Source organism: Notamacropus eugenii, chromosome 5 (assembly GCF_028372415.1).
Source record: "Notamacropus eugenii isolate mMacEug1 chromosome 5, mMacEug1.pri_v2, whole genome shotgun sequence".
Classification (NCBI taxonomy): Eukaryota; Metazoa; Chordata; class Mammalia; order Diprotodontia; family Macropodidae; genus Notamacropus; species Notamacropus eugenii.
In genome coordinates, this window is record NC_092876.1 from 331,260,194 (window position 1) to 331,274,464 (window position 14,271).

The 14,271-nt window shown below is 35.3% G+C and overlaps 1 protein-coding gene across 4 annotated transcripts in view; it reads left to right on the plus strand.

Moving 5' to 3' along the window:
- Positions 1-14,271, plus strand: part of STAG1 (STAG1 cohesin complex component) — a 377,001-nt gene that overhangs the window by 347,166 nt on the left and 15,564 nt on the right. For all 4 annotated transcript variants that reach the window (XM_072613576.1, XM_072613574.1, XM_072613577.1 and 1 more), the window contains 6 exons: positions 1,115-1,289; positions 6,460-6,599; positions 8,638-8,739; positions 10,371-10,519; positions 12,634-12,762; positions 13,908-14,113. In XM_072613576.1, the coding sequence (XP_072469677.1) occupies positions 1,115-1,289; positions 6,460-6,599; positions 8,638-8,739; positions 10,371-10,519; positions 12,634-12,762; positions 13,908-14,113 (901 nt within the window). The remainder of the gene's footprint in view (positions 1-1,114; positions 1,290-6,459; positions 6,600-8,637; positions 8,740-10,370; positions 10,520-12,633; positions 12,763-13,907; positions 14,114-14,271) is intronic.

The following is a 14,271-nucleotide window of genomic DNA, read 5'->3' on the forward strand; positions in this document are numbered from 1 at the left end:
GCTCTTCGTTGATGCTGCCTGGAGATGCCCAGAGCAGCAACCAGGGAGAGAGTATTACCTGAATCTCTGCTTTCCTTTCTGCTAGACAGCAGGCGGTCAACCTGTTTGTCGTCAGGGATGCAAAAATTCCCTGAGTTTCATTTCCCTCTTGTGGCAGGTGGCCAGTGACATGAGCACTTGCAAGCTGTTTACTACAGGATATATTTTTCTATATTAACAGTTTTAGAAGGAGTAGTTAGGTTCTGGAGCTTGCCCACAGAAGTCTATTTCATCCATTAAGTAGCTAAAGTATAGTGCTGAGTAAATAATTCTATTTCATCAACATTATGGTGTGAATAGTCTTTTGTGGAATAGCCAAACAACCTAGCCGCCATTTGTAATATTGCCTTTTTTGAAAGATGGATTCTGTGATTACAACTTAAAAACAAACTTTTGGAATACCTTCCATTATTGGGAATATATTTTTATGAAATTTTCAATAAATACTTAAGTTCTGATTCTGCCACAAAGCTCCTTTTAAAATATTTATTTCATGTAAACAATTCATCTAGCATTAAAAAGAAAAATAAAAGTTAGAAAGTTATTTATTAACATAAAATTCTGTTTAGTTCTGAACTATTTGAGATTTGTCATGCCTTAGCATTATAATCATAACAAAGTTTCTGTAGATAGGATAACATTAAAAATTACTATAAAATATATAGTTGTGAGCTTTTTCATTCAGATAAAATTATGTGTAATTTGTTTCAAGCCTCTGCCAAAATCCTTCAAATCATTGTTCCTTTGAAGTTCTTTATTTTTATGATTGGACTCAACTCAGCAAAATTGAGTTTTATAAGTTTCAACAAGATTTGTTTTTACTGTCTTTGAATTAATACAATCAAATCAAAGAAATTGCTTTCATATGTAAATTAGTTGCTGAAATCATAGCTAACTTCTATAATGTAGGATGTGGCTATTCTTGACAACATTTGAAAGCCAGACCCATGCGATAGGATTGGAAAATTCAAAAAATTTCTTCTAACATTCAGTTATTTTCAGCATATTTGAATTCTCATTTTAGAATCATGATTCTCATTCCAAAAGACTGATGGTGAATCTCTTTACATTCCAGGCTTTCATGTTGCTTTGTGACCTCTTGATGATTTTCAGCCACCAGTTAATGACAGGGGGCAGGGAGGGGCTTCAGCCTTTGGTGTTTAATCCAGATACTGGACTGCAGTCTGAGCTCCTCAGTTTTGTGATGGACCATGTCTTCATTGACCAAGACGAAGAGAACCAAAGCATGGGTATTTATAATTATCGTCTTCAATATTGGACTTGTCTTTATAACTCCAGAAGAGCTATGGAGGGAAAATTGACAGTCAGAAAACTGCCAACAGTGGGGAAAGGATTGATTTTTTTTTTTTTTTTAAGATTTTTTTCGGGGGGTTGGGATTTGGGTTTGTTTGTTTGTTTGGGTTTTTGGGGGGGTTTGGGGGAGTTTTTTTGAGATAAATCTGGTTTCTGATTAATTAAAGGCGGTTCAGGGTAACTTTGTTCTAAAAGGAAGAGATTAAGATATATAATTCTCCCAAATATGTATCATTTGTTAGTCATGTGAACAAAAGGTAAGAGGGATATATTTGAGGGTAAAACTATGCGCAGTAGACTACTCTTGAGGGTAATTTTCACATATAAAAGGTATCCATTTGGCAAGACTAATATTGAGTTTGTTACCAGGCACAACTGAATTTTTTTTATTAGTTTCACTGTCTTTTTTTATCATCAATCACTTGTAAAACTTTCAGTTCAGATATTCTGAGAATGATATATGAGTCACACCTGCCTTATATACCAGAATGTCTTTTCTAAACTCAGAGAGCCCCAAATCTCTTCTCCTTCACAGATGTTAGGGGATGTATTTTTATGAGAATTTTCCTTTAAACTCAAGATTCTTAAAGTATACCTAAACAGTGAAACAAAATTACTGTATTTAGAACTGGAATTTGTCTCAAAATTTTCCTACTTTCTTTTCATAGACCAGAATGAAGGATTTCCTTTCGCTCTAGACAGTGGTCTCTCAATTCAATATAAGCTATTAAAACAGGAAAGAAATCTGCTTGTGACAGAGATTGGGTTGTATGTACGTGGGGGAAAGGTCAAATAATAGGAATTTTCTCCAGAAATGAGAAGCAATAACGATGGATAGTGAGAAAGCTAACATTTAAGCAGCACAAAACAGTGCACCACTCTAAAGCATAAGATAGTTGTAGATAAGGAAATGCTGTCCTGTGATTCCTGATCTTCTACAACGATAGATGAAATATTTTAGATCAGCTGTGTTTCTGTGTTGCTTCTTGGCTTTGATTTCCACAAACGGCTTCTAAGAACCACATGATGATAAAAATTTCTAGTATTCTTATCAACAATCACAGCATCTGAGTCAAACAGTAGATTTTATGCCTCTGCTTTTACATCACATTTATTTCTGATTATCCCCTTTCTATTCCTCTACCTAAAGGAGACTCACCTCATAGCTTAGACTTTAAAAAAATAATAATTCAGCAAAACCAACATATTAACCTTGTCTAACAGTACATATAATATTTCACACCCCTACCACTCTACGTACACTTCTCCCACAGAAAGGGATGCATTTTCTTATCTGTCCTCTGGAGCCAAATTGCCATTATAGTTACGCAACAGACAAATGAATTTTTCTCAGACGTTTCTTGCCACAAGGCCCAGTAAAATCACTTGTTTTAAGAATCTGAATGACTCTTTGCTTATAAAAACAAGAAAAGGTGCAATGAAAGACAGCATCTGCATTAAGGAACAGGAGGAAATATATTCTTTTTTTTTTTAAATTTGTTTTCAGTGTTCTATAATCACTTCCATATGACTTAGATTTTTTTTCCCCTTCTTCCCCCCTCCCTCTCAGAGACAGCATACAATTTTATATAGGTTCTACATGTATATTCCTATTAAATACATTTTCACCTTAATCATGTTACATAGAAGAATTAAAATGAATGGGAGAAATCATAAAACAAACCAAACCATAATACAAAAGAAAATGATCTGCTGCACTCTGCAATTGAATTTCATAGTTCTTCCTCTGGATGTAGAAGGCATTTTGCCTTAAGAAACCATTGGGAATTTTTTAAGTCCTTGCATTGCAATGAACCTCTAAGTCTACCAGAAAAAATCCTCACATACTGTGGTTGTTGCTGTGTACAAAGTTCTACTCCTTTCAGTCAGCATCAATTCATGTAAGTCTTCCAGGCTTCTCTGAAGTCTTCCTGTCCATCATTTCTTATAGCACAGTAGTGTTCCATTACATTCATATACCACAATTTATTCAGCCATTCCCTAATTGATTGGAATCCTCTTGATTTCCAGTTTTTGGCCACCACAAAGAGGGTTGCTATAAATATTTTTGTACATGTGGGACCATTTCCCATTTTTATGATCTCTTGGGGATACAGTCCTAGAATCAGTATTGCTGGGTCAAAGGGTATGCACATTTTTGTAGCCCTTTGGGCATAGTTCCAAATTGCTCTCCAGAATGATTAGATCAGCTCACAGCTCCACCAACAATGAATTAGTGTTCCAACTCTCCCACATTTTCTCCAGCATTTATCATCATCCTCTTTTTGTCATGTTAGCCAATCTGAGAGGTATGATGTGGTATCTCAGAGTTGTTTTGATTTGCATCTCTCTAATCAATAATGATTTAGAGCATTTTTTCATATAATTATAGATAGTTTTAATTTCTTCCTCTGAAAACTGCCTGTTCATATCCTTTGACCATTTATCAATTGGGGAATGACTTATATTCTTGTGCATTTGACTCAGTTCTCTGTATGTTTTAGAAATGAGGCCTTTATCACAGACACTGGAGGAAATGTATTCTTAAGTAATATTGCTGCATGTAAACTCTTAAAATTAATATTCGTAGGAATACTTATAAGTGATTACTAACATTACTAATATATTTGACCCAGTTGCAAAACAAGCAGCACTCATTACCATGAAGAAGTACTTCAAAATGTCATAGAACACAAAGATATTTTAAGTTGTTTGTCCAAAAACATAAGAATATTGTATGGGATTCTGCCAGATATATTCCTCCTGCAAGGCCTTTGTAAAACACAGACTCCCTCACTTCAGAATCTTCCTTCTTCTGTATCTAGAATGTGTCTGAAAATACATCAGTTCAAGAAATAAACTGATGTACATGTATAAGGAGCTTCAGTCAAAACAAACCTTCAATTTTAGCAACTTCACGAAATAAAAATCAAAAAGAAGCAGAAACTAATGCTATCATTCAGAAAATGAGTCTGATAGTATGTCAAAGTCTATAAACCAATGAATTTTGTGTTTTATTTTTATGTAATCCATAACTCCCACAGCCCTCCTGGGCTGGGCTCACAGTGACCAGGTCTGATCTAAAAAGCTTACCTAATTGGGTCACTGTCTCTGTAGTTTGTATGCACCCACCCATAGTATATTCTGGTAAATGTACAAAATCTGTTCATATTTACATTTCCATAGATGCACAGGAAAAAGTCCCCAGCTCCCATTCAAGCATGCTAGATAACAAATGCATATCAGGCAGAGGCAATCCTAATTTCACTTAAAATTCAGAAAGCACAAAGGTGCCCATAAGCAGAATCCTAAATATATAAAGCACTCACAGTAGCACAAAAACTGCTTCCTTTGGAAGAGAACTGACCCTAGTTTTGCCAATAGGACAACACTCTGACATTGTTTGGAAACCTTCGCTCCCCCACAATCTACCCCAAAATTATCATGCCTCCCGTGACCAGTAGAAGACAAATATTATAGGGCTGATGGACAAATGTCCTTTCTATCAACCCTGCCTTGTCCAGATAGCTCTCAGTGATAGCAACGAAGAGCCTAATCCAGGCCTGCACATCTTGCAGCCTGTGGGCTACTTATTTATGGCCCTTTGGTCACCTCTAGCATGCCAGAGGATTTCAGGTGGCCCAGGAAAAATGTCGATGAGAACATCCTTTCTCTGTAGAGGAAATCTTTTGGCGTACTGCAGGTAGCCCACAGGGGCCACAAGTTATGCAGGCCTGTCCTAGTCTCTTACTTTCTCCATGTCCTAATTTTAGTTTTCTTACTGTTCTTCAGCCAAAGTGACACAGTGACAGTGACAAAGAGTCTCCCCTTTTGCTCTTCTTTTGCTAAAATACACAGTCCTTAGAAACTCTAAAGTTCATGTCTCCAAATTCTTGAGTTTGGGGTTACTGTCAAGACAACTCCCAAAACTAGCACTGCCCAAGAACTTTCCCTTCTCAGCTAAAATAGGAGATTTGGGGCAACACTACCTAGGAAATTTCCTCTTTCTGTATCTAGGTGAGAACTCAGAACATTGTGAACTTTCCTCTTAGGTCATATGCATGTTAATTCACTTAGCTTCTGTGTGCTTCTCTAGCATACCCTTCCTACCATTCCCTAACCGTTACTCTTGGGAAAAGGGATACAACTTAAAAAAAAGGCACAAGGATTGTTCTTTTTTATAGGATGGAAAAGAGGAATGAATGACTCCTCCAGTCGTCTTAGAGGGAATGGGCATTCTCTAGTCATTCCTTAGAAGATACCAAGAGAAGTCTCCAAAGCAGGCAATTTATCTTGGAGCAGCCTTAATCTTGAAAAACTAATCAGGAGTTGTCTTAACAAAATACCCATGGGCATATTCACACTCTACAGAGGAACTTGCTTGCTGGGGAACTCCTCAGATCAAACCTAGTCCTTAAACTTATCTTTCACCAGCTTTTCTGTAAAGGAATAGTTACTGAACCTGCTTTATACATTAAGACATTAGATAACAAGGAACATAACATGATCTTGTTGTCAAAGTAAGAAGTCTGATTCTAAGATTTTTACCGATTTCTCATGAACAAACTTTCATTTTTGACATTGTATATCCCAAGACCATTGAAAGTAATTGTGTGTGTTAAATGTTTAGATTTGAATTGAAACTGGTGAAAATTATATTAGATATTAGATTCAGAGTACTAAAGTTTTTCAAAGTCTGTCTGGTCCAATCTTTACCCAAATGATGAATTATCTATAGCACTACAACACATGATTATTCAGCCTCCATTCTATAACATTCACTTATTACTATAATTTTTTTTAAATGAAAAACATTTACTAGGCATTTCTTAGAAGGAAAGAAGTCTCATCTCCTCCTTTTTGTGTGCTTTGAATCAAATGATTATGCCACCCTAAAAATAAAATGGTAAGAACACAAATCTTTATTAATACTGCAAATAAAAATACTTTTATTTTCCTTCTAAAACTGAAACTGTTTTGAAGATTTAAATAAAATTTTAATGAAAAGCATATCAAGAACTAGTTTTTTCATGCAGAAATTATTTCTAATTTGTCTTGAAATGAGAACTGAGATTCCTAACTTGTTTTTCCCCTTTCTGTGGTTAGAAGGTGATGAGGAAGACGAAGCTAACAAGATTGAGGCCTTACATAAGAGAAGAAACCTTTTGGCGGCCTTTAGCAAACTTATCATTTATGACATTGTGGACATGCATGCGGCTGCTGACATCTTCAAACACTACATGAAGGTACAGGTCTTTGTTTCCCTCTTAACTCTTGGAGAAATTTGGCATTCATACTAAAAAAAGGATGGCAATAGATGACCTTTGTGTTTTCTCTGGTAATTGATAGGTTGGGCTTTGTGGAAGGCTTTCTTATTCGGACAAGTTTGTAACTTTGTTCTCTTTTGGGCTTCTGAGTAGACAAATAGCAGTATATATTATCTAGCACTGTACGGACTTTGTAGAATAAGATTTCTATCCTCACAAGCGGATCAGATACTTTTCATTTCCTCAGAACCTTAAATTTACACCTGATTTGGGGGAGAGGCAACAGAGGTATGAAATATCAGTCTATTAAAATTTAAAACCATATCATCCAGTGCCTTCATTTTGCAGATCAAAGAACTAAGGCCCATAGAAACAAAGCCATCTGCCCAAGGTCTGGCTGTCCTCCAGCTAACTGGGACTAGTCCAGGTGTCTGGCTTACTCTTCCAGTGTTCTTTCTGACACATCCTCCTAGGGTATACAGGAAAGAAGGAAAAGGATCAGCAGCTTTTTCAAAGTCTTGGAAGAGCCCAAAAGGAGGAAACTAACAGAGAAGGAAACATGGTCAGGCCAAATAGCTTAATCTATCAAATCAGGCTTCAAGATCTATAGGTTGCAGTTCCTTGATGAATGAGCTTGTTCTATAATGAATAAGCTAATTATAAACTGATTATAGTTCAATAAGAGAGCTAGCTATAAATTTTCATTTATTAAAAAATGCAGGCAAAAATTTTCAGTTTTGTATCTTGGCCAAGTCTGTATTAAGAGTTTGTTTAAATATTAAGACCCTTAAAAATCTCAGCCTACCTTATCACACTTAGTACATCTAACTTCCCTTAACACATACTGTAGTTTAGCTAAACCAGTCTACTTACTGCCCCTCCTGCAAGCTATAGCCTTTCCCATCTCTGTGCCTTTGCATATGCTGTTTCTCGTCCTGTAAGGCAGGCCATCCTCCCCCAAGCCTCTTAGAATCCCTGGCCTGCTTCAAGCTCAGCGTGAGTACCCACGCTTACAAGAGGCCTTTCTTGGTTCTTTTCTTCCTCCTCAGCTACTAGTTCTTCCCCACGTAAGATCACCTTGTGTTTACTTGGCACATGTTTTATTTCTGCCTGCATATACTTGTTGCTTCAGTAGCGTGTAAGCTCCTTGAGGGTAGGGGCCATTCCACGTGTTTGTTTGTTTGTTTTGTACCCTCAGAGTCTAGCACACTTCTTAATAAGTGCTTGTGACTGACTGACTCGCACATAGAAGGTGCTTAATGACTGCCTGTAGATTGACTCATCGATTACAGAATTAGTTTTGTAAATAAACAGCTTAGCTATCCAGCTCTCAAGCATGTGTGACTATTTCCAGATCATTATAATGGCAACATAAGTGATCCAGTATTTGGGAGAAATGGTGAGAGAGGAGTAAATTTATTTTTATTGCCAAATACATTTGGAACAGGAGTTTGGTTACTTCTTAAGAGATTTATAGAAGCCTTTGTAACTTCTACAACTATAAATATTATTTTAATTTAAAGTACTTACTTTTTTTACTTAGCCACAATTACTAATAACTGACAAATATAAGGTCATTGAGAATGTGACTACCTCCTTCTGCTCTTCTACTTTGTGAATGCCTAATAAGTATTAATTGATGAATAATAAAATCCAGACTTATTTATCTTTTATCCATCTTTTTTCACTAGGAGATGAAATTCGTCTTCTTTCACAATCTTTCTAGTGAAGAAAAAGCTGAGAGTAAAGAAATGTGCCCATTTTTAGTACTCTGTATTGAATAGGTATTTAGTTTTCTGCAGCAGTTCTTAATGGACAGTACAAATTATTTCCTTAGCAGGAAATATATGCCTTTAAAATATTTCAATATTTAATATTTCACAAAATACTTCAATATGAAGAAACATAAAGAAGTTAATTTTCTCTCCTCCTCTATCTCCTCCTCTCCTGTTCATTACTTTACGTTTTATCAGTTAAATTACATTTTCAAAAACAATTTTGTCTTTTTTCCTCACAGTATTACAATGACTACGGTGATATCATTAAGGAGACACTGAGTAAAACAAGACAGATTGATAAGATTCAGTGTGCAAAAACCCTCATTCTCAGTTTACAGCAGGTAAGAAAAATCTCCAGTTTAGCTCCGATACGCTCATTCCTGTGGTCTCGTCCTGCCCCTTGCCTGCCATCATAAACACAAGTTTTTACCTTGCATTAGACATTGCTGTAGTCCACATTCAAAAGCTAGGGCAGACGTAGTCAAAAAAGACTCCTCTACTCCCTAGAGTAGAAGCTATCAGTTTGGAAAAAATGATTGTCATGTTAAATTTTCCATTTGAAAAGTAAAACACAAGTAGAAAATTCTAGTAAGTTAATATTAGTTATGGTAATTAAGGAAGGGAGAGGTATAGAAATTACTTTAATCCATAGATTATCTGACATCTCATTGCTACAAATAGCTCCAACTTCTTTCTTTCTTTACTAAATCCTATCAGAGTTCCTCACATGAAAGAAAATTTCTTTTTTTCTAGTCTACCTTCTGTTCAAAGATATCAAAGTGCTGAATAAATGTCCAAAAATATATCAACCCAAATATATTTTATGAGAAGTATAAGAATTTAAAAATCATAATTAATGTTTAGGATCAACAGTCCAAATATGCACATCCCCATCTCTGAGAGTAGTTAGTGGTTTTGACCCAGGTCAGAATTGGTCGAATCTCCCAATTCCTCCAAGTCTTCTGATTTCTTAATGAAATTGAGCAGTGTAATAAGTTTAGTAAAGAGAAGGGAGTATGTCCTGGGATGACTGACTTAATTTGATTAAACAGAATACTGTCTCGCAAAATAAAAAATCAGCATAAGATAAAACAGTAAAAATTTAATGGAACTTCAGGTGTACATAACAGTTTAGATAGAGGTGATATTTTATAGTAGAAACAAAGAAAAAGGTCAGTGGTATCTTAAGTGACTCTTCCAATTTCTCTACAATACAGGTGGCTCAGCTTCAAGCTGTGACTGTTGAAGTGTTTCTGTACACCAATCAATAGAAAATCTAAAGAGAGAACCACTTAGAATTAGTCTCCACAGAAATCTAAGGGATATTGAAAAAGTTCAACCCCCTGCCCATTCAGCTCTAGGAGGACAATATTTATTAAAGTGATGAGGGAAAAAAATGACTTGAGGTCACTGTGACCTAGAGGCGTCAGCTGTAGATAATTGGACTTTCCCAAAAGATACAAACAATATTTATTTCCCTCTAAATTCACTTAAGCTTACCAAAAGGAAATTTCTTAAGATTTCAGTTAATAATACCAGTATTTTACAAATAGTAGATTTGAAGAAATTAATGAAAACTCCTTGCAATAATTTTCAGTGTATCTTTATTGACACACAGAAAGAAAAACAGAAACAATTGGGTAGGATAATCTATAAAGTAAGTGGATAGGCCCTTCCAACGTGAGAATTGTCTGCTGAATAGGCAAACCTTTTTGATTTAGGCTGCTTTGTGAGTCCTTCCAAATTCTCTATATTATACTTTAGTTAAAATCATACAGTCTTGCAGTTTTCTTTCAGAGCTTCCATCTTTTTAATAAAACTATGATAATAATCACTTGGATTTTTATGCATTTAATCACTTACAAAGAACAATTGCACTACCCCCCCGGTAGTGTAGAAATTTTAAAAGATCATAACCAAAGGGGGAAAATAAAGCCTATAGGTTTTTAGACCTTTGTTTTCTTTCCTCTAGTTATTTAATGAGCTTGTTCAGGAGCAGGGCCCCAACTTGGACAGGACATCTGCCCATGTCAGTGGCATTAAAGAATTGGCACGAAGATTTGCTCTCACCTTTGGGCTGGATCAGATCAAGACCAGGGAAGCAGTTGCAACACTTCACAAGTAAGTGAACTGATTCCTTGGTTAATAAATGGCCAAAGAATGTGAACAGAAAATTTTCGTAAAAAGAAATCCAACTATTGATAGCCATGTGAAAAAAATGTAAGTCACTAATAATTAGAAAAAAGAAAATTAAGACAACCCTGAGGTACCACCTAACACCCATCAGAATGGTGAAGTTGACAGAAAAGAAAAATGACAAATGCAGGAGGGGGACTGTGGGGAAAATAAGTACACTAATGCACTGTGGGTGGAGCTGTGGGCTGGTCCAACTGTTCTAAAAAACAATTTGGAGTTATGCTCAAAAAGCCATTAAATTGTGCATACTCTTTGACCCACTGATTCTACTACTAGTACCCCAAAAAAATCAAAAGAAAAGGGAAAAGGACTCATATGTGTGAAAATATTTGTAGCAGCTTTTTTTGAAGTAACAAGGAATTAAAAACTGAGGGGATGTCCATTGACTGGGGAATGGCTGAACAAAGTGGAGTTTGTAAATGTGATGGAATCCTATTTTGTTTTAAGAAATGATGAAGGGGGATAGTTTCAGGAAAAACTTTGTATGAAGTGATGCAAAGTGAAGTGAGTAGAACCAGGGGAACAATTTATACAGGGACTAGAATGTGGTAAAGACTTCCAAATTCTGATCAACACAGCGACATACTTCCAAGTGATTCAGGATGAACCTTGCTTTCCACTTCCAGATAGAGAAGTGAAGAACTCAGATTTAGAGTGCAAATTGAGGCATATTTTTTTTTCTTGATTATGGTCAATGGGAGGATTTGATTTGCTTGACTAACTATACATCTTTGTTATTTTTTTCGTTTATCTTGCTTTCTCAGTAGGGAAGAGAAGGGAGGTGGGGGAGAGAGAATTCAGAGCTGAGAAAAATAATAAAATTTAATTTAAAAAAAAAAAAACAGGTTAGTGGAGTGAAAAAAAGCCTTACTATTACATAGAGACTCTCTAGAATCTATTCTTTTTTCCAAAACTATTTTCCTAAAATAGATACTTCATCCATTTTTCAATTCATAGACTCATAAGTTCTGAAACTATGAAGTTTTTTGCTTCACTGAAGTGAAAGAAAGCTTAGAAATTATTTAATCCAACCCCATAGCTTCTAGATGAAAAAACTGAGTCCAAGATAAGTTAAATAACTTTCCCAAAGTCACATAACTGGTTCAGGGCCAAGTGAGAATGAGAGCTCTTCTCTAGGAGTCTTCTGACTCCTGACCTGAGTCTTATTTGTCCACACTGCTACTTTCATTTTTTTTTTATTCTGAATTTTAACTGTCACCACAATAAGTCATGCAAAATAAATCCCCACATTCACTGTATCCAGAATGTATGTCTCAGGCGTTATCACTGGTCCTCTGGAATCATGTTTGGTAACTGTACTGCTCAGAGTTCTAAAGCCTTTAAAGGAGGTTTCTTTACAATGTTGTTAGATAAGTTTTTCTCCTGGTTCTGTTCACTTCTTTCTGTATCATTTGATAAAAGTCTTTCCAGGTTTCACACTACCACTTGAAAATGTGTAATAATATATTTCACATTGATTTAGTACTTCAAGTTTACAAAGTATTTCATTCATAACAACCCTAGGAGACAGGTAGCACAAGCTTATTTTCACTATTTTACATAAAAGGAAATGGAGGCTTAGAAAAGTTAAGTGACTTACACAAAATTACACACTTGTAATATTACTATTGCTGAAAGCGCTTAGTAAATTCTTGTTCTGCCCAGTAATCACCAGTGTTAGTTATTATCTCAGGTCTTCTAACTTTTAGTTTTCCTATTCCTACATGCTCTTTTTGCTCACTGTAGTGCTTACATTACTAGAATATAATGATTGGAATAGGATAGTTTTATAGCATAATTAAAGCTTTGTAAACTGTTAAAATACTTTTAGAGGGGAAAAATTCATATGCCATCTATTTGTCTACTTGAATTTAATATCACACATATGATGGTGCCATAAAATATACTTTCAGTGAATTTCACATTACACATGTAACAAGTGGACAAAGATAAAGAAAGAAAATACATCAGGAAAAGTAAGGTCTTAATGATATTAGGAAGACTACCCTTTACAATGTGCATTTTTATCTTTACTATAGAGATGGCATAGAATTTGCTTTCAAATACCAAAATCAAAAGGGACAAGAGTATCCACCTCCTAACCTGGCTTTCCTTGAAGTGTTAAGTGAATTCTCTTCTAAACTTCTTCGGCAGGACAAAAAGACAGTGTAAGTGACTTATATTTTCTTTGAATTGAATGAAGACTGTTCGACTAGCCTCAAAATGGTTGCACTTTGGAAAATAGTTCCTTTGATAGTGGTAAAGAATCTGTGGTCCAGACATAATTTTTAATTCCCCAAACATACCACTGTTTGTAATTGATAGTATACTATGATTCCTTCTTAAGTATTCTTTTATTTTTTTATTCAAGATTGTATGTAGTCATCCTTTACTAGTGACCTCTCGGAGAATCTATTGAACATCTCAGCAAGTTAAAATTATTTTACTATTATCTTAGCCATCATACACCCTGCTCTTTCTATAATAAAAATTTTGTGCTATGTTTTTAATATTGAATTCAGTAATTTTCTTTTAAAAATGTGATTAAAGAAAGAAAATAATTTAGAAAAAAAGACTGTACAGGTTTGCCACAAATCTTTAACAAAGAGAAACTGCACCTAGAAGCATTATTTCTACTTTTAAAGAGTACCAGGAAAATCCCCTTTTGTTCAATACAGTGATTTTATAGACAATGCCTTACCCTCCCATCTATGAATTATGGCAAAATTCAGCTATAATCATGTAAAAGTGGAATTTTAAATAATGCCTCACACTTATATAGTAATTTAAGAATTATGTAGTGCCTTCCTCCTAACAATCCTTATACATAGTAAAACATTATTATCCAAATTTCCCAATGAAGAAACTGCATACGGATCAGAGATCTGAAATGGCTTGACCCCACAAGTGCATGGGGCCAGAACTGAGATTGGAACCCAGATCTTCTAACTTCTAGTACAGAATATTTTCCATTATACACCTATAAAGAGGAAGAGAATTTGTAGATCTGAGATTTCATCCTAGATTGATTTAAGGATAAATGACAGTATCAAAGGAAGATGATAATCTCTGTCTTTGAAAGATTCATCTATCTAATGTTGAAGAGTTAGGAGGGAATGCCTATAAGAATGAGAGTCCCAACATATAGCAACTCATGAACATTGAAGTTGAGAAAGGGAGAGCGGGGATATTTAGGATTCAAAAGAGAGAAAAATTATTTAGAGAATTTTTGTTAGTAATGATAGAAGAATAAAATAAATGGTGCACAAACTACTTCCATAAGAAACTGTTGATTGTTCTCCTGCGTTTTTAGCCATTCATACCTAGAGAAATTCCTGACAGAGCAGATGATGGAAAGGAGGGAAGATGTATGGCTTCCACTCATCTCCTATAGAAATTCATTAGTCACTGGAGGAGAAGATGACAGAATGTCAGTGAATAGTGGAAGCAGTAGTAGCAAAGCTTCATCAGTAAGGAATAAGAAAGGACGGCCGCCACTTCACAAAAAGAGAGTCGAAGGTAAGCATGACTAAGAGATAAAAGTTTGGTCTGGTTGTATATTGTGAAACCAGAAGAGTTAAATATCCTTATGAACTGAGAATTCATACTGAGATGAGATTCTTCCCAGTACTGTGGAATATGCAAAACAAGTAGACCTTAACCTTACCCTTGAAGAA